Below are 20,359 nucleotides of genomic sequence, written 5' to 3'. Positions count from 1 at the left end.
CACATGAAAACACACACAAGGAGGCAGTTAGATTCAAACTGTTTTGCTTTAGAAAGAATGCTGTCTTAATATTAAAATGGTAAATGGTCTGCACTTGTATATTCAACTGTGCACTTTACAATGTGTGTCTTATTAAACTGTCCACAAAAACACACTCTGGTGGTGGAGCTGCCAGGCAGGATGCCATTGGGAGCACTTTAGCTCATGGAGGGGCAAATAGTTTACAACCTGCCCCACCAACGTACGCACGTAAGCTGCCGAGTCCAGTATAGAACCTGTGGATTGAATAAAGTTAAAGTTAGTTGTCTAAGTTTTACTAATGTGTGATGAATCACACAATGCACAATGATCTGTTGTACTCTATACCATTACATCTACCAGAGATCGCAGTGATTCTGTACACTTCTTACCTGTATTTGGGTCCATATTTGCTTGTCAAATATGGATAGAGATTTCCAGTTTGTCAGTAAGCTATTGTTCCTTATCACCGCAGACAGAAATGTATAATCACAAACTGCATGAGTCTGGCTGACATCTATTGAACCATGAGGTCTCCACAATGGTTCAAGAGGTTCAGTTAAATTGAATGATCGTCTGCTTTCACTGACAGTGAGTTTGTGGCCATGTTGTTGGTCCTGTTCAACTACAAAGACAAACTTTCCAGTCATGATCACAGGTCCCGCTGTCACAAACGGGATGCATCACGATTGAGACTGATAGTATGACTCTTGTCCGTATGGTGTCCTGCAGGGAATCTTTATTTTAACAACAAAGATGACCGTGTGAGCTAAAAATGTGAATGTGTTCTACACCATATATTTGTTAGCTTATACGGACGTTAAAACCCATATCCAAAATGGAATCGGCTGTCTTCCCCCAACCCAAAATATGTCCAGTTTTGAAAGTGTCCATCTCTGAGACTTTTCGTAAATCATTTTTATTTATATAATACCAAATCACAACAACAAGACCCCACAGTAATGCAGAGAAACCCCAATAATCATACCACCCTCTATAATTCAATTCAGTTTTATTTATATAGCGCCAAATCACAACAACAGTCGCCTCAAGGCGCTTTATATTGTACAGTAGATCCTACAATAATGGATACAGAGAAAAACCGAACAATCATATGACCCCCTAGGAGTAAGCACTTTGGCGACTGTGGGAAGGAAAAACTCAGTTTCAACAGGAAGAAACCTCAGACGGAACGAGGCTCGGGTACGGGTGGCCATGTGCCGTGACTGGTTGGGGGTGAGGGGAGGAAGACAGGTCACAGACATGCTGTGAAAGAGAGCCAGAGATTAATAGATGATTAAAAACAGAGTGGTGTATAAACACATGACTGAAGAAGAAACGCTCGGTGTGTGATGAAGTGAGCCTTTAACTTCTTGCCGTTCCTTCTCCGATGTGAGTAAAGTGAAGCTGCGAGCCACTGAGGTATGGCTGCACTATAACGCTGCAGCATCTTGGCTTGGTCTTTTGCCCAGAGGACCGCTGTTTTATTTCCTTTTAGCAAGACACGAGCTGCTCTCCACACATAACTATCTTCCCCTCTGTTTGAATCGCTTCGTTCTCCCCACCTTCCCCATCTCACCCCTACCCCTGTAGCCTTGGGTCTATTTATACCCAAATTCCCCCCACAACAAGACTAAAACATCGTGCCCATCTCCAAACCACCACCACCATTAGCTAGAGAATGGGTCTACGCTGCACTCTCCCTACAATGCGCTACGCCAGCCTCCCTGCCTCTACTTCTTCTGCAGCATCTTTTCTTTTTTTGTAGTTTCCTCTGTTGTCGGCAGCTGTTGCTCAGCACCGCACCGAAGTTCACCCTGCGGTCATGGGCAAGTGTTCCAGTGAGGGTGGAAAAAAAACTTTTTTTTGATACGACTTTTTTTTCCACCCGAAACTTTCATTAATCTTGCCTTTTTTTTTCCACCTCATATCCCCCTCCCACCCCCTTCACTTCCCTCTGTCTCTCACTTCTCGTTATTCCTGTCTCACTTTCACCGACTTTATCTTTCTTTCTGGTCTCTAACTCTCTCTTCCTTCCTCTTTTCCGTCTATCGCTCCTGCCTAATCCTGCCTGCTAGGCATTGCTTCATGGTTGTTAAGCATCTCAATCCAAGGGGGGGTGAAGAAAAGAAATAGGAGCAAAGGAGGGAGGAGGCGCTAGTCATATGGTGAAGCCTATTGAGCAACTTAAGCGTGGTTGTTTTGCTCTGTTGGCTTGGCACAATGAGACCGCATGTGGAAGACATGTTTACACCCCTTCATCTGTGAGTCGGAGGGAGTGGGAAAGGAGGAAAAAGTGGGAGGGAAGGTAGGACACATAGAGGAGGTGGGATACGAGAGAGGGAGGCAGAAATGATGACAAAAGTGTATATATAGATAGAGAGAGAGAGAATAGACTGGGAAGAGGTGGGATACAGAGAGGAGGCTGAAAGAGACAGAAGAGGAGGAGAGCGATAAGTGATGAAAAGGAAAGCATAGACGGATTAAAAGAGGACAGGAACACATGGGTAAATACAGGCTTGAGGAGTGTAAGAGGAGGGTGACGGAAAGAAGAGAAGAGACAGACATAATGAGAGAGAGAGGAGAAACAAAAATAGAGAGTGAGAGAGACAGTCCATCTCAGCAGAGAGACAGCCAGTATGACAGTGAGTCATAGCAGAATAAAATGCCACGCAAGCATATGCTGGTGTTGAGAAGCCATCTTTTTCCAAAATGGAAACCAGTTATGATTTGCAGGCGGACGTGTGGGGGGGACGGTGCAGATTAAACTGAGTTATTACAAACAGACGGGGTGTAATTACACATGAGAGGAGGAGGCTGTTTGTCTTTTGAAGATGGTCCTTGTTTTAATTCACATTCTAGCAGGTCTACTCAGGTTTTGTTTCTCTTTCTTTTTAAAGTATGTGGTTCTCTTGGTGAGGTGTGAAATAGGTTCTCACAATGGTTACTTATCAGTGTTTGAAATCATTTTTTTTCTGTTTAGTTTTCCACCTGGTTTCAAGTAGGAAGATTTCTTAATTCATTTCAGTTGAAATTTTGATTGTAGATAAGTAAAGAGTGTGAGAACTGGAAAAAGTTCAAGAAATCCCAGTGATTGTGGACTAAAGTATGTGATAACATACGTTAACAGCAAAAAAGCGGCATTGTCTTCTGTTGTTTGTTTTTTTTCCTCCAACCAAAAATTCACATATTGAATGGACACAGAGGAAAAACAAATCCTGATATTTGCACATTTTTGCATCTTGTGTTCCTCAAAGTTACTTTAGCAATTTCAGGTATTACTTTGACCAAGTAGAACATGTAGGGACCTTCATACTGTAGTGGTTAACACTTTTGCTTGGCAAGTAAGTTTGCTGGTTTGATTCTAGTCTGAGACGCAGTCTGTCACATTAAACATGCAGTGTGGTGATGTTTTGTGACATGGTTGGCAGCTCATCTGCTGTCAGAAACAAGCAGTTTCAACTTTAAGGCAACTTTCTCTTGATCCGCTGCCTCCTGCAACCAAGAGAAATTATGTTCCCTGTGCTCACAGAGCTTTTTTTTTCTTCCATGAGATGACCCTGATACGGATAGCCCCACATTATGACATCATACTGATCAAAGAATAGAAAAAAGGAGCATTTGGAGCTGGCTGAATTCTAACATTTTGGTCCAGAGGTTTTGTTCTTTTGCAGACCTCATAAAGCTTAGAGGAGGGTAACACTGTTACACTGTCATTGTAACAGCGTCAATATGATAGGCAATAAGGAAAAGCACATGGGTGAAAATATTCCTTTGATGCAACCATATTTATTTTTTGTCTTTATGGCAAGAACTTCTAGAACATTTGACATGTCGAAAGAGAAAATTGGGACCCTAAGGGAATAGTTTACCTAGTTAACCATGGACAGTGTTGGGGAGTAACGGAATACATGTACCGCCGTTACGTATTTAAAATACAAAATATGAGTAACTGTTTTCCGTTACAGTTACCGTTTAAAAAGGTGGTATTCAGAATACAGTTACTTTGTTGAAATAAATGGATTACACTGCGGTACTTTCCTGTTTCATATTGTCGCGGGTCAGGACTGTTTGGGTTTTGTTTGACAGCTGTGTTCTGTTGTTCCAGGCGGCAGCGTTACGGTTGCCATGGTTACAGGGCGACGCTCTCTCTCTCTCTCTCTGCGACTGTGTGTTTCCTGGGTGAGAGAGCGCCTTTTCGTTGTTGTTGTGCTAAGCTAACAGGCAGAATGCTACAAGCATAGCTTCGGTGTTCGCTGTTCGCGTTCGGTGTGAACTAGGGCTGGGCGATATGACCCAAAATTCATATCTCGATATTTTTTAGCTGGATGGCGATATAAGATATATATCTCGATTTTTTTTTTTAAGCCATAAAGTAAGAACAAAAAGAGAGTTCTTAGTCAAAGCTGTGTCCCAGATGTCACACAGGCACTTTTATTAACATACAGCACAGATGTACATGAAAAATTACTCAAAATTAAATTATGAGAATTCATTAAATAATAATGCTCCATAAATAAAAGAAAACAAGGTTGTTTTTGTGCTAAACAAAGAGCTCACAATTGTGCAGTCAAAATGTAAACTAAAAGACGCTGAGCGTAATAACAAAGACAGATTTCACAGCTGCTCTGTTCCCAAGTTTTACTGTGTGACTGATAGCCTGGAGTTTGAAATCCGCTTCATAACCACCTCTCTTACAGGTGCCATTTATGGTCCTTATACACACACAATACGGTAATATTACGTTGATGCACAGTACGTATCACTCCGCGAAGCTCCTCGGTAGCCGTAATGCGCCGACAATCTATTAAGCGGTGCAGCTCCGTAGCTTACCAAAGTCGTACTCAAACATTTTTGACAGATTGCTGAGCGCCGTGTACCACATAAAATCGGTTCGCGGCCATCAAGCACAACCAGAATTCATACATAAGGCGCGCTATCAACTTTTGAGAGAATGAAAGGATTTTAGGGTTAGCGCTGTTAGCTCGTTAGCATGTTTAGCTCGTTAGCACGTTGACGCCGTCCAGCCCCACGCATGGGGCGATGCGCAGTAACTCGTTAACGGAGATTTGCCGTGTCCGTCTTGTCGCTGCCTGCACGTGAAGCGATGGGGGAGGAGGGGGAGTTGTCTTCAGTGAAGGCGAGGCGGAGTAACGTTGCGTAGAGACAAAAGTGGACGAAAGAGAGGCAAACTTGCGGCTCCACAACTATAATTATAACGTAACATAGACTATATCGATATAAAGGATATTGTCACATCTTATATCTCGTATAAAAATATATCGATATGTTTTAAAAACTCGATATATCGCCCAGCTCTAGTGTGAACACACCGTAAAGAATGTAGCATCATGGGCATTGTAGTCCGTGTTGCAGGGAGAATGGACTGCCATACACGTTATGGGTCTGTGAGCGCGAGGAGGGAGAAAAAGGGGAGTGGAAAGGTACGAGTTGTCATCGAGGAAAAACGGGAGCTGGAAGCATCTAAATATAATAATAACCACTTCAGCCAAGAAGAGTGCCTGACGAGCCCAGTTGTAAGTAAGCTATTAAGACTCGACTGTACACTGTGTTCGTGTTTTCCTCCGAAAACAATAAGTTCCGTTGGAGCAGTCTTTCAACGCCTCTCTCTGTCTCTCGCAAGAAAAGTTGACCCACACAACAAAGTAAAGCTATTTTTCGGCTACGAGCCGACAGGGACCCCGCCGTATTAGTCAGAGGTCCCTCTACTACAGTTCGGAGTCGCGGACCTTCAGTAATATTAATAAATCACACAGCAATAGTACATTCACGTAGTTGTAAACAGCATGATAATATATTAAGTAATCCAAAGTATTCAGAATACGTTACTGTCATTGAGTAACGTAACGAAATACGTTACAGAATACATTTTGGGGCATGTAATCTGTATTCTGTAATGGAATACATTTTAAAAGTAACCTTCCCAACACTGACCATGGAGAACTAAACTAGCCTGCACAGAACTGTGACTTTACCAGCTTTCTTTGGTATAAAATGGAGATATGTTCAGAGTCAAATCCTAGAAGCCAATCCTAGAAGTCACGTTCTGCAGTCTGGTGGGGAAGTCTGAAAACAGAAGTGTAGCGTGTTACGGCAGCATGTTGTTTTTGGAACGGCATCTGCATTGATACCTAATGGGTGTGATGATGAGTTGTCCATATAGATCTGACCATGTAGTGTTGAAAGGTTCCTTTTGAGGTACAACCATGTGCATTACACAATCATTCTGCACGTACCATTTGGACCCCGTGTGTTTGTGTAGCCCCAGCAGACAATGCAACTGCAGTCTAGATGTTCCCCATGTCTCCCAGGGCTTCCTGAGTTCCACCCACAGCATCCCCTGCCGTCTCCTTTTGGCTGATCACAGCAGCCACAGAGTTTGGAGCCTGTGTCTGGGAGGTGTCTGCTACCCATACTCAAAAGTTAGACATTATATCTACCTCCCCTGTGTGGTAGCAGGAGGAGATGTCTGTTTTTTCATATGAACACGTGCCAGGACGCACGCACAGACAGACTGATGAAAGCCCACTCGTTTCTTCCTCCTCCACCCCTCTCCCATCTCGTTCTGTTTTTTTCCACCACTCCGCTGTTTTGTTGTTCAGTCTCAGAGACGCCATGCTTTGTTGTTTGTCTCCCTTTAACATCTGCCCATCTTTACCGTATTCTCCCCGCACCTCTGTCACTTCCTCTGGTCTTGTCTGTCCTCTCTGCTCCCTCCGCTCCCTTCTCCTCTCTGTGTCCAATCTCTGTCTTATTTTGTCTTTATCTTTCTCCAATTCTCTCCCTGCCTCTGTTCCACTCTCCCAGCTATTTACTAGTACTTTCTTGTTCTTCTTCTTTTTTCTCTCCCTTGTTCAGTTCACCCAGACCTGAGAATGATTTTTACCTTTTCTCGCCTTTAGCTTCAGCCAACCTGTGATGTTGACCTGCAGAGAAACGAACACTGCAGAATAATTTTCATAACCCCCCTGCTAAGTTGACAAAGATCTATGTGTCTGGATGGCTGGCTGAGCTGCCTTTGGCTAATAAGAGTGTGTGTGTGTGTGTGTGTGTGTGTGTGTGTGTCAACTCTCCATTTATGTTGAGACTAGCATTTTTATTTTTTGAGCTTTGAGTTGTTTTCAGTTTAGTGCTTCAACAGTTTATATTCTTCTTGTCGACAAATCCAGTGAAAACATTCCAGCTCACAGTATTCCTGGTGATACTTGTAGACTTCCCTGCGTTTTTTTTATTGTTGTTGTTTGTTTTGTTTTTTTCTGGTTCTCACCCCCAAGCTTATTAGTTCCTCCCTACTATATAACTTCATTGGGTTAATACATATTTAGTGAATTGGTGAGTATTTCTGACATCCAGAAGCTTCACGTGGAACTGGATTTGAGATGAGATGATATCAGTTCTTGTGGAATTGTGAAGCATGCCATTTATGTATAGCTTTAAAAGTAAATTCTTTCTAATTGGACCAAATATTATGCAGTTTGTATTTGGACCAAATTATTGGTCCTTACACAGTTATTTGATGATTGCAGCCCCAAATTCAAAACTCTTTCATTCTTTTTAAATTCTGACATATAGTGTTGAGTCATCTGCATACGTAGAAATCTTGGCCTTATTTAAGGCAAGTAACAGTAATGGACGAAGGCAGCTTCCTTTGTACTCCACACTTTTCAGCTCACATTTAAAAAGGATATAAAAAGTCTATCTGTATGTTTGTGTACTAATTCATGGCTTTAAAGGAAGGTGTCGACTCCCAGTGTATTTGAATCTGCTTTTTTTGTTTGTTTGTTCTCTGTGCCACAGAGGATATGTCACTCTTCAATGATCCCCCACAGTACGTAGAGTTTAGTAGTTTGCAGCTTTTCATGGTTTATTGGTCCAGCCTGTTATTGTTTCAATAGGATCTGTGAAAGAATGGTACATCATATCAGTACCACAGCTGTCTGTTTGCCAGTTTGTCCTTGGGTCATATGTGTAATTGTCTGTCCTGTTGTCCAATTTTTTTTCTCTAATATTAGTGTCACAACAGCCCACTAGTGTGTTTCCTCTGACTGTGTGACCACAATGGCGTGTATGTTTTATGGCGATGAGGCTAACAGCGGCCATCATTGCCAGTGACTGTCAAAACTCCGCTTCGAGGTTGAAGGACATTACCACAGCCTTCCTGTATGCTCTAGGTTGTTACGGCCTGTTGGTTAACCCTGCTTGGTGAACCACTATGAGCCTCACTGTAACCATATCCTTCACTGTTATCACAGTGCTTCGATCACTTGTGCCTTTGGCTAGGTGAGGGTGCTTGCAGGGCTTTGTTTCCACCCTGTTGTTGCATGCTCAGCCAAATTGCTTTCACTGTCTGTCTTTTGGTCATTTGTTAACAACATGCCTGCAACAAGCATGCTCAAAAAGAATAGAATGGCCTTCCCACTTCTTCATTTTAAAGAAGGCTGTCTTTCTTTTAAAGCAATTGCTGTAATTACAATAATGATCTCTCAGTGCGAGACAAGCAAAGAGCTGAACTCAAGTGTTTATACCCGAGTCTTCATGGAGGACCACCCAACCATGTGACTGTGTGAACAGAGTTTGGTTCCCCACAGGTCTAGTAACACACACACATACAATTCACGCGAGCATTTCTGTTCTATTTAGAATGTATTTTCATTTGCTCGCCCCACATCTACTCACGCTGATCCCAGCTGACCTCAGTCAATACACACAGACTCACAGTTGCACACACTCACTTAAATCCTGACATTAACCCTGCAGTCTGGTTCAATCTCTCTGAGAGTCAAGGCAAGTCTGGCTTTATGACACAGGGGTGGGGGTTGAAGGTGTCTAGACGCTATCCTGTCTGTCTGGTTATGATAATGTACACACATGCAGACACGCACCTGAGAGAATGCAGGCCAGCTCGGACTGCAGGCAAGCTTGTGCAAAGTGACATTTCAGCAAACGGATGAATTCTTTAACACGGGCCTCTTCTCTGCTTTACTGCCATTCATGAATATTACAGCGTTGGAATATTGATAATATTAGACTATGTTGTAATATTCATGATATGTTATCCCAGAGCCCCTCTTCCCCCCCCTATCTTTGTTCATGTTATATTCATGCAGATAGAGATGATATGGCTACGCTGGTCCTTTTCTGGAACTAAAGTAGAGATTTATTGCTGCCTCAGCATCAGGTCTCATTGGCCTGCATCAGCAATAATCAGACTTGGGCCGTCTTCAAGGAACATTTAGCTGTGACACAAAATAAGAAAGTTATGTGGGTGCACACAGGATGGAAATGAGTTGATGGTAGGAGGCAAGAGGTGTGTGCGCGTGTGCGTGTGTGTGTGTGTGTGTGTGTGCGTGTGTGTGTGTGCGCGTGTGTGTGTGTGTGTGTGTGTGTGTGTGTGTGTGTGTCCGAGCTGTAAGCATTTTCAAATGACTTTGAAAGTTTTTGAAAAGTTACATTGAAAATGCATTTATCATTATGTCTTTGTGTTTGTCTTTGAATGTTATGATGGCTAATAAGCAAAGCAATTTAAGGAAGGATGTTAACGTATATGCATACGTTAACGCAAAGAGTTCCCCTTCACTTCATGTCACCATGATTTCTGCAGAGATTCAGCTATAAAGATAAAGTTTGACTTACATGGAACTGAGAAAGACGTTTCTCATATTTCTGTTATTTTTGTATTTGGCCATCATTTGTGGAGGTAAGAGTAGTGTCTTACTTTTCGCCTTTAAATAAAGTAGATTTTAGATCAGTCCTGTTTCATAACTCGTACTGTTTCTTTTCCAAGCCAACATGACGGTTCTTCGAGTGTATACTGTAACTGTGGACAGGTTGGACGCTTCCTGCTTTGTAATCCTATTTAGTCTGAGCGCTGCAGCATAGACGAGTTGTCTGAATTCCCCCGCGCTGTACGTTCAAGAGAAGAAGGGTAGGTCAGATAAAGAGGAAAAAAGATAGAGGGAGATGGAGGAAAGATGAAGTGGAGAAAAGAGACAGAGCTGTAATTGTTTGTTCTCTTGTTGCCCTCAGTCCATATAGCAAGTCTGACACCCCTGCCTCTCTTTTTGTATCTCCCTCCTTCTCCAACACACACTTCCTTCTCTCCTTTCCCTTTCCTCACTGTCTCCATCTCTTTTTCTGACTCCTAGATACCCGTCTAATGGGCTAAAGTATCCACAAGCGCGCGCGCACACACACACACACACACACACACACACACACACACACACACACACACACACAACAGGCCCCCCTCTCCTCGGGGTTAAGCAGCACTAAACTAGTTCATTTATTTCCATGGAGAGACTGATTGTAGTGGGGGGCTGTAACTAGGCTGATATCTGCTTCATGCTTTATCACACACACACATACACACTCCTACTGTGGTGGACTCTTGCTGCCAGGCGGATGCCAGCCGTCTAGACGTTACCGTGCACATCTCCCAGGGGAGGCAAAGGGGTGCGCGAGCACTTGCTTCCTCTCCCTCCTTGTCTCATTCTATCCGTCTCTGTTGCACTGTGTGTGTGTGTGTGTGTGTGTGTGTGTGTGTGTGTGTGTGTGCGTGCCAGCCAGGTCGCTGCCATGGCGCCCCAGAAGCTCCGGGCCTTGTTGATCACGGCACCGTGCCCAAGGGTTACCATAGCAACGGCAGTGGCAGAAGACTGGCTTGTGTGTGTCGAAGGAGAACTCTGTGTGTGTGTGTGTGTGTGTGTGGGCCCAATGTGGTGGGCAGCAGGCTGTGAACTCAGCAGGCCTCTAACTGGGCAGCAGGAGAAAGACTAGAATAGAGAGCGTCCTTTCATTTTTTTTTCTCTCTCTCTGTCTGTCTGTCTTACTTTTATCTCCTCCTGTTTTCCACTTTCACATGTGTGTTACAGCGCACATTCCGCGTTTACGGATATACACACTTGTCAGCCCAGACATGAGAACCCACAGCTTGCCTACACTGGGATTTGGGACCAGCACAATGACACAGCACTTCTGCAGGCAGTCATTTAGAATGCTGCGCAGCGTTTCACAGTCAAGTGCAGTTTTGATTGCCAGGTGCAACTGTGAGACCGTTCATTTTATTTTTCTTTTCACGACTGAAATCTGGGGTTCAGCAGGAAACAGGAAATGACTGCAGAGGAAATGAGCCAGCTGCAGGGTCTTGATGAGCTTAGCGTGTGTTAAGAACTTGCAGACTTCCTCCACATTTTGCTCAAGTTTGATTTCCTCACAAACCTAGTTTATCGACAGAGGTCCTGATGTCATTTCCCTCTGTTGTCTTCTGTCCCGTCGGCTCCCCAGGCTGCGTTTTCTTGTGCGTTCCATAAAGCGCTTGGCTGCAAGGGTAGGACATATGGCAGCTGAAGCTCTCTGCTATATGAGAAAGAAAAGCAGTTTTCTCTGCTGCTGGGAGTTGCTCTACTACTCTAAATTAGCAAGCAGCTAGAGAGCCACTCCTGCACACTCGGGCTCTGACGTCAGCATACATCCACCTTCAAATCTTAATACATTCTCATGGTTTTGGACAAAAGACTACTCCTTTGTGCAAACGAAACCAGCCAGGCCCACTTTTCTCACGGAAGCATCTAAGGTCATCTGAGCTCAAATGTTATTTTTATTGAGCAATAACAATGTTAGAGGCCCCATCTGAGCGTGTGCAGTCTCTGTAGATTGCCATTAGCCTGATTTTCATTTCAAGGCTCAACAGGGTAAGCCCGCAAACCCTCATTAGTTGTGCAAGTGATTTTTTTTGCCTCAGTGTTAACTTTTGCTGCCAGCAGGAGTGAATCAGCAGTATATACACGCTGTTGTTGGGCCACATTATATAGACATAGACGTGTGCATTGAAACGGTCTAATCCCGTGTACTGTACAGAGACAGACGCACGAAACAGGCTCTGTTCACATCAGCAGCAATGTTTTTACTGTGGTTTAAAACAAACAAACAAAGGGATTTGTGACATGGGCAGCCATTTCTTTGGGGGAATAAAGCGAATTGATCTTGTTAGGGTTTACATAATTCATCGCTATTCTCAAACAGTGTGTCTTAAAGCAGTGTTGGCCACTGATAGTGGCGCAGTTGTCTGCTGTGCATCTGACAGCTTCTTTCACCAACAGGTCAGCTGAACTGTCTGACCTCCTGCTGCCCTCCCCATCCACTATGCATACACACACAGGTTACAGCGCTGTCACTGGGTTAGTGTGTGTGTGCTCTCTCTCTCTCCAAGCTGTTTACCCTCTCTTTTAGTGTTTGGCTTTTTGCCTGTAGCACAGAATCTGCCAAGTACTGAAATCCTCTATGTTTGGGTTCATGTCAAGTCCAACTACATCATTCCTTCTCTCCTTCCTCATGTCCCATCATCCCATTACTGTTCACTGTTAAAATAAAGTTGTTTTTTTTAAGAAAAAAAATCATTTGTTCTTCAACGTAAACGATAAAGCTTTGACCTCTCATAGACGTAATTGTTATTGTAAGCCCTACTTGATTTGTATCTTCTTCTGAGTCACTTCCTGACTCATGAAATTGGCTACAGTTAAAAAAAAACAAAAGCCTGAAGAAGACTGTTTTAAGCTTTATGTAGTTAACATTTATAGCATTTGACAGAGAGGCCTTTTCAGTAGAATATAGATTAGTTGTGCTATATTTGCTGCCATAAGCATGTTTTTAAAAAAAACTCTACTTGCCTTCTGGTAGTGAGAATTCTTGCTTTAAAATTGGCTTTGAATTACTTTTTTTTAACACCCTCAAAGTATACTTGTATGTACAGTATGGTTTTTTTATATTTTTATTTAATGTTTCCCTTTTGTCGACAAAGCTGTGCTGTGTAAAAACAGCCAGTGCCCGAACAGATGTGTTAAGCTCGGTGCTGTGCAGCATGGTCACTTTGACATGATTTGAATAAACTCGATGGCCTCTCTCGTCACCGCAGCAGGAAAAAAAACGACAGGACGGCTGGCTTGTAATGCAAGTGATTCATCCTGCTGAAGGAATAAGGGTTTTTGCAGACGCCGGGCTGATATTGTTTTGACAAGTGGATTACTGTAGTAATAACATCAGGCTGGTGCTGTTAATGCAGACTGCCAGCACACACTGTTCTCTGGCCTGTGAGCGAGCCTGTGCTGTACGCTCTGTTCTGGAGCCTCTGAACTCGGGTGGATACTGGGTTCAGAGAGGACACCCCCCAGTCTTTTCTCCTCCCCGCACTTCCTTCCTCTCTTCTCAACTCCTCCTCTGGCTTCCTTCCTCCCTGGCGTTTAGAGAAGAGGCCATTAACTACAGCCGCTGTACTTTTTTATTTTGCTTGAACTGTAAAAACATGAACTTGAGCTGTGAAAACATCCCCGCCTGTGCACTTCAGAAGAAGTACACCAGCTTTGAGTCAGGCGTCGGCTTTGTGCCGCTTTTACAACAGCAGAAGGCAGAGTATGTGATATTTATCCAGCTGGCTCACAGGACTGCCTGGTCGACTTGGTTTCCCAGAATGCTTCTCTCTGATTGAAAGCCTCCTCCGTCCCCTCCCTGTGGCTGCTGTGGTGAATGCACAGGCCCAGGCTGGTAACTGGATGAAGCTCCAAAGTAAAGCAGGCAGCTCGACAACTTAACTTTCTGACACCGTGCTTTATTTCACAGAGAGCTGATGCGCCCAAACTGGGGAGTGGGAGTGTCTTCTGTTTTTTTTTGTTTTTTGTTTTTTTTACTTAACTTTATTAAATCTTGTACATATATTCTTGGTATGAAACCTCGTACCACAATGAAGCTGTAGTTTAGAATAAAATACCTTGACAGAAGTTAAATGAATTGATACAGATGTTCATGTTGCCCCATGATTTAAAGCAGGGGTTCACCACACTTCAACAAGGCTCAGTACAACTGAACTGTATTAATATAGCACCAGTTTCAGGCAGCTTTATATTGCAAGGTACAACAAGAATGAGGTATGAGCAAGCACTTAAAGACAGTGAGGAGGAAGAACTCCCTTTTAACAGAGACCTCCAGCAGAACTACCTCAGAGAAGGTTCCCTGAGCGAGGTACACAAGTTGGTTTTATCCAAAAGGAGAATTTGAATACTGGGAGCTGGTTCCATATGAGATCACCTGACAGCTGAAGGCTCTGCCACCCATTTGACTTTTGGAAACTAACAACCACAAGTAGGCCAGGTTTCCTGCTGTACTGGTATAATATGATACAAGGTCTTCGAGCTGAGATGGGCAGTAAGGTTTGAATTGTCGCTCCTTGCCACAGGCTTCCTCCATGATGTTATGTTACTAGGAGATTTTTTTTAAACACCAGTTTCGACCCTTCATCTCGACTCTCAGCACTCCCCTTACTCTTGCCTGTTAAATATTAGGTGACTCGCACTGCGATCAAGAGTTTAATACCTTAGTTTCAAATGTCTGATGTGAGAGGGGTGGGTCATGATTTTCCACTAAGATTGTTATTGTATTTGTCAATTAAATAGTTTGAGAAGGCTGTTTAATGAGGTAAATTTGCTGAATTATACTATTAAATTCATCTGAGCTCACTTCACCACCTCACTTTCATCTCAGAGGGGAAGTTGTGGAGCTTCTCTGTCACCGTTGGTTGCAGTACCCACCTCTTTGCTCTTTGGTGGTTAATGTTCGTTGGTTTTGCTGGTTTAGGTTTCATTCCTTCCCACAGTTTTTCTTACCCCCACCCCCCATTCACTGTGGTTTTTTTCTAGTTGGCCTTGTTCCTCTCACTCCTGCCCCGCCCTGTGGCTGCTGTGGTAAAGCAGAGGCAGGTTTGGGTGGGTTTTGCATTTCAGCCCAGCTTTGACTCTAACCCACCATATTGCAGACAAATAAGCCACGAAGGATTATTAGGCAGGCAAGCCTGAGATAGGTTGGCTTTAACTAGCTCTCTTTCATTTCTGGTTGTCTCCTTCTGTGCTCTTAATTTCAAAGAATTCACAAGATATTCTGTTACTGATTACTTTCCATTTCTTCTTGTTTTTGGATTTTAACACTCTGCTTACTTTTTTTTCACTTGGTCTACCCTTGCCATGTCAAAAGCTGTCCAGTTGCATCATGGGTAATGTGCTCCTCAGATTGCACAGAGCTTTTTTTTGGGGGGGGGGGAGCATTGAGAATTGAGGCATTGTGGCTGAAATAGCAGAGCGTACATTGTGTCATTGTTCATACAGAACACACGCACAGTGTACTGGATGTCCAGCAGTGAGCAAGCGTGTGAGTCAGAGGTCAGACTGGGTGCCAACACCGGACAAGGTCAAGACTCCTACTCAGAACAAACCAACAACACAACAAAAGAGTGTCACACTGCAGACAGGGAGGCTGGCAGGGAGCAGAGACGGGGTGGACGAGAAAGAAGGGAGAGAACCAAAGTAGGAGATGACAAAGAATGAGGGAAATGTAGGGAATGAATGATGGTGGGTGAGGGAAGAATGCAAAGAGATCGGTAAAGACAAGAGTTGAAAGACTGCAAGAAGAGGCGTGTAGGCGAGGGAGAGGAGGATGCATGGATAGGGTTAGAGGAAAGTTGGAGAAAGTGATGGCAGGTGAGCTGAGATGCAGACAGGGTTCAAAGACGAGCAAGAGAGCATGATACAATGAACAAGAGATGGGAGGCAGACGTAAGTGAAAAGCGGCGATCATTGTGTCTCCCGGTGGTGCCCTGATCTGGGAGGTCATACCACATCAGCTCTGATGCTCGTGTGTGTGTGTGTGTGTGGCTGTGTGTCACAGAACAGAACACCACAGTTATTCAGTGTCTCCACAAAGGAACCACTGTGTTCTGGGACAGACGGCACACACTGTCTCAACACTCATCTTTTTTGTGATTTGAAGCTTTTCTCTGTAGATTCCTCAGACAGACACACACATATTCATATACTGTGTAAATCACACATATACTCAGCCACTTGGAGATTGACCTGTGCTGCTCTCTGCTGGCGAACACACATTAGAGCAGCTCAGTCGTGGTTCAAATCACTGGTCCTCTTACCTGGTGTCCTGGAGGCTTCATTTTGCATGATCTCCATCAGCAGAGATGATCTTAGTTATGAAACTGGCCTGTTATCACTTTGCTTTAAATCTGCCTTTTTAACAGTGCAGATTTGACGAAGAATGATTAATGTGACTCTTAGGATTCTCAAACTGAAGTAGTTCAGTCAAATTTCAACCTGTCTGACTTTAAAAGGCCTGCAAATATCCTAATCCTGGAGGTGTTCACTATCTCTGCTACATAATGTGATTTTCACTTGAAGGCAGTTTTTAAGATGTGTGTGAAACATTCTCAAATCTTATTTCCCCACATGTGATTACATTTGAATTGCTTTAAAGTGTTTATTGGACAAAATTAAATATTTCTGTCGGTCTGTTTGTGCTCTTAGAAAATGTATTGGGTGTTTTTGAGATGATGCAGATTTGTCTGGAAACCACGTGATGTGTTTTTTTTTTCCTTTTTAAATAACTTGATATTAAGAGTAGTCATTAACTGCTAAAGTACCTTTAATCTCTAAAAGTTAGATGCTAATCCTCTTCCTCTCTTTCCATGTGTTTGTGCAGCTGAACTGGAGTTTGTTCAGATCATCATCATCATCGTTGTGATGACTGTGATGGTGGTGGTGATCATCTGCCTGCTCAACCACTACAAGCTCTCCACCTGGTCTTTCATAACGAGGCAGAGCCAGGCCCGCAGGCATGACCATGCCCTACAACAGGTCAGTGTGGGTGGGTGGGTTTGTGGGCGGGTGGGTGTTTGAGAAACAGAGAAAGAAAGGGAGAGCTAAAAAGAGACTGTTTGTTTGTGTTGCTTGTACTGAGTGGCTCAGACGGCACTGTTCTCCCAGCATCCATGCCAGTAACATTTTGATCTAAACTGGTGTCTGTGTGTGCGCGCGCATGTGTGTTCATCTGTTCTCACTGAATGTCCCTGCCTACTCATTGTGACAGTACATTTCTGTATTTCTGCAGCAGGACAAACATAGCTTACCAGTATGTTCCCAGTAAAGCTGTGCTGAGCTAAATGAATCCTTTTATCCCAGTCTGAGTTTCTGTCCCAGTTTCAGCGAGGTAACGTCTTCGCGCGCGTCTGTTAGATGAACTTGCTGAATTGGTTTCTTCAGAGCCAGACTCTGTCAGGTCTTGATGTTTAATTCACTACAGCGCCGTCTAGACGGCAGCCGCTCTGCCCCCGTACTGACATGTACACTCTGGGACAAACACACATGCACACACACACACACACAGTTTATTTATGTGCGTTGAAATAGACTCAGGCTCAAAACATGATGCATTACGGATCCATAAACATATTCAGCCTAATGATTTGTCAGCTTTGGTGTACTGTTACCAACAATTTGAATATTAGTGTTCAGCTAATAAGCTCTGCTTTTTGATTCCTCCTGCCACTCTGTGCTGTGTATCATTCAATCAAAGCGAGGTACAAAGCAACATCAGAAAGCAACAAGCCCACTGAATGATGACCTTTACCCCTAAAAGATGCATGAATAAACAGTATTTATGCATGTTTATGCTTCTCATGTTGCTCCCCCTAAAACAAAACAAAAAAAACCCCAGCTAAATGTTGTTGACTGTGCTGTCTGAGAAAAGATCCTCCAGTCAAGTGTAGATGAAGGGGAAACTGCAATTATTTGACAGTTGTGTTTATTTGTTGTAGCTTTTATCCTGCCTATTTTTAAAATGGAGTCTTCTGTCTTTTGTTGTGCTCTCAAACAGGGCAGAATTTTGGGTTTGAAGCCATCAGGCATTTCTCAGTGCCGCTGTTTCATCTTTTGTGTCCTCATTAAGTTGTTACTTTTTGGTTTTTTGTTGTTGTTGTTTGTTTTTTTTAATTCATGCTTTCTTCTTTTTCTTTTCCTTTTTTTGTTCTTTAGCTGTGAAGTAAGAAAGTTTGTTAATGGTGTCACATCAAAATCCTTTTCAGACACAGCAAACCGTAATGACTGCAGACTTCTAAAGCATTACACATTTTATCCCTAGAGCCCAGCCCCAGCTCATCCTCAGTATCCAGCACTGGATATCTGGGCATATATTTGGTCAACTCATATTCTTGTTACATTGGGAGCTGCTCACCTGGACAGGCTACCTGATGACACCATTTTTACATTTTCTTTTACATGTATTTTTCTCATCTTAAATTCTGGACCAGTCCTGTTTATGCATCTCTAGTAATATGTTGTTTTTGTTGCTAACCTGAGCATCCCACTGAAGCACAAACACAACAATCTTCAACCCACCCGGGGACTTTTTGAACCTTTGCCTTCCTCTTTGTTTGTGTCTCCATGTGCAGGACGGGTGCCTGTGGCCTTCAGACAGCGGCTCTCGGCAAGGTGCCTCGGAGGTAAGACCACCACACTGACTCCCGATAAACACATTCAGCTAATGCCGCATGTTATAGGAGCTGAGTGCTCAGCTGAATGAAACTTCACTTTTCCACAATGAAACTGAGTATTGCTTTGTCTACACTTGTTATATGTAAACTTACAAATATTGAATTTCAGTAGATTCAGCAAGTTCTTACTAAAATTTCTGCTAGTTTGGCTGTCTGCAGGCTCCTGAGTGTGTAGCCTCTAACCAGTTAAGTTACTGTGATAAGGTTGTTGGTCTTTTCTCTCTGAGCATTGGATCTGGAAACAGTTGTGATCCTTGGACACATTTTCTGTCAGGAATTTCCTTGAATTGCAGGAGCTTTTAGAAATTCTCAAACCTTTAACAAAGTAAGGTATAAAGAACTAAATGGAGACAATGACTCTTGTCAGCATCGCAACTATAAGGAAACAATGAATGCATAAAACAGCACTTTTTAAAAAAAATAAAAGAACACAGTTACACTGATGGTCTCTCCAAACAAACAAAAAACTATGAACGTGCAATGATGATGTCAACAAATATTCAGCCCAGCGCAGTATCCTTCCTCAGTACAGATTTTGTCTGTAGGCAGAGTGCGTAGAAGAGTGTAGAGGGATTGTTAACTGCAACGTATGGCTGAATAAATTTTGATAATCTGACACATTTATTGCAGCTGCATCTCAGTCAGAATCACAGTGTGACCACCTGGACTTGGTTCATTTGGTTAGGACGCTAAATTAGTTTCTCGCCTCGTTTTTAGGGAAGCAATTTAAATATTAATAAAAACCTCGTTGGCAGCTCTGGTTATGGGTTAATTCAGTGTTTGTCCTTGTGGAAAAACCAAGTGATCTTTAAAGGCTTACAATCAGATGCTCTCTGCTGCTGAATATTTTATTTTCAAGTAGCTGCAGCCCTTACAAATAAACACAACAAATACAGAACCCCAAAATTCATACCTTTTTATCAAACTAAAATGCAATGAAAAGAACATAGATGATAAAAGTGCATTTAACAGTTTGGCATTCAGAGTCGGTATAGAGAAGTGCAGTGTGTAAAAATGGTAATTAAAAGGAATAAAACAGAGAAAGGAGACCTGAACACACTCAGGGATGGCTTTTGTCTAATCTCCACGCTCTGCTCGCCCCGTTATAAAAGACATCCATTTCCTCTCAGCTTCTCTTTGTGTCTTTGTTGGCTTATTTATCAGCGCTTGCCCTTGTAGAGTTGTTTGGCGGTTCAGTCAGGGCCCAGAGAGCCTGATATGTGCATTTTTTTGCTTGCTGGTAAATATTTGATCGTGCAGGAATTGGAGCTCACACACTGTGTTGCAATGGGTATGCCTGGCACTGTACTCCAAAACAAGATCAAAATTGGCATGTTCACAAAGACTCGTGAATACAAAAGCACAGACAAATGCCAGTATACTCATTGTGACTGGTGATCTGATCTCTTAATTGCGTTGATGCCAGATGGAGGAGCTTCCGAGTCAGGGTCGGAAGAGACGCGTTGGGTTAAAAGACTGCTGGAAAATCACATGGTAGTATTGATTAGTTGCAGATAATAGTATATTGAGGCTGTGTGAAAGTTTTTGGCTGGCAAGTGTGGATGCACTTTGGCAGTCTGTACTGGCTTGTAGCACCAAGTCGGATTTAAAGTGCCCCAGTATTTATGCGGCAGAGAGAGAGAGTCGTAAAAACGACGTGTGCACCCAGAGAGACCCGGAAACTAAGGAAAAGGCCACGGAGAGACGAACGCAGAGGGAGACGCAGCCACTGAGTGTGGGTGGCTGATGGATGCAGGGATGGGGGCTGACTGTTTGTGTGGCAGGGCGGGGGGTTGGATGGTTTTTGGTGCGTCATTAATCAGCAACACCTCCCCTGACACTGTCTAGACAGACGTCTGAGAGCTGCCCCGCTCTGCTGCGCTCTGCTCCCTCTATCAGCTCCACACCTTTCTCCCCCTGCCGTCTGTCTATTTGTCTGTC

At 43.3% G+C, this 20,359-nt stretch overlaps 1 protein-coding gene across 3 annotated transcripts in view; it reads left to right on the top strand.

The window, feature by feature from the left end:
• Positions 1-20,359, top strand: part of ldlrad4b (low density lipoprotein receptor class A domain containing 4b) — a 258,527-nt gene that overhangs the window by 235,308 nt on the left and 2,860 nt on the right. For 2 of the 3 annotated variants that reach the window (XM_026185856.1, XM_026185858.1), the window contains 2 exons: positions 16,570-16,724; positions 18,317-18,367. In XM_026185856.1, coding sequence (XP_026041641.1) covers positions 16,570-16,724; positions 18,317-18,367 — 206 coding nt within the window. Of the gene's footprint in view, positions 1-5,924; positions 6,044-16,569; positions 16,725-18,316; positions 18,368-20,359 lie in introns of those variants that run through there. The other variant, XM_026185859.1, reaches the window with a different exon arrangement.

The sequence above is a fragment of the Astatotilapia calliptera genome, chromosome 11 (assembly GCF_900246225.1).
Source record: "Astatotilapia calliptera chromosome 11, fAstCal1.2, whole genome shotgun sequence".
Lineage (NCBI taxonomy): Eukaryota > Metazoa > Chordata > Actinopteri > Cichliformes > Cichlidae > Astatotilapia > Astatotilapia calliptera.
The sequence above is the reverse complement of the archived record's forward strand: the minus strand, read 5'-3'. Positions and strand labels throughout refer to the sequence as shown.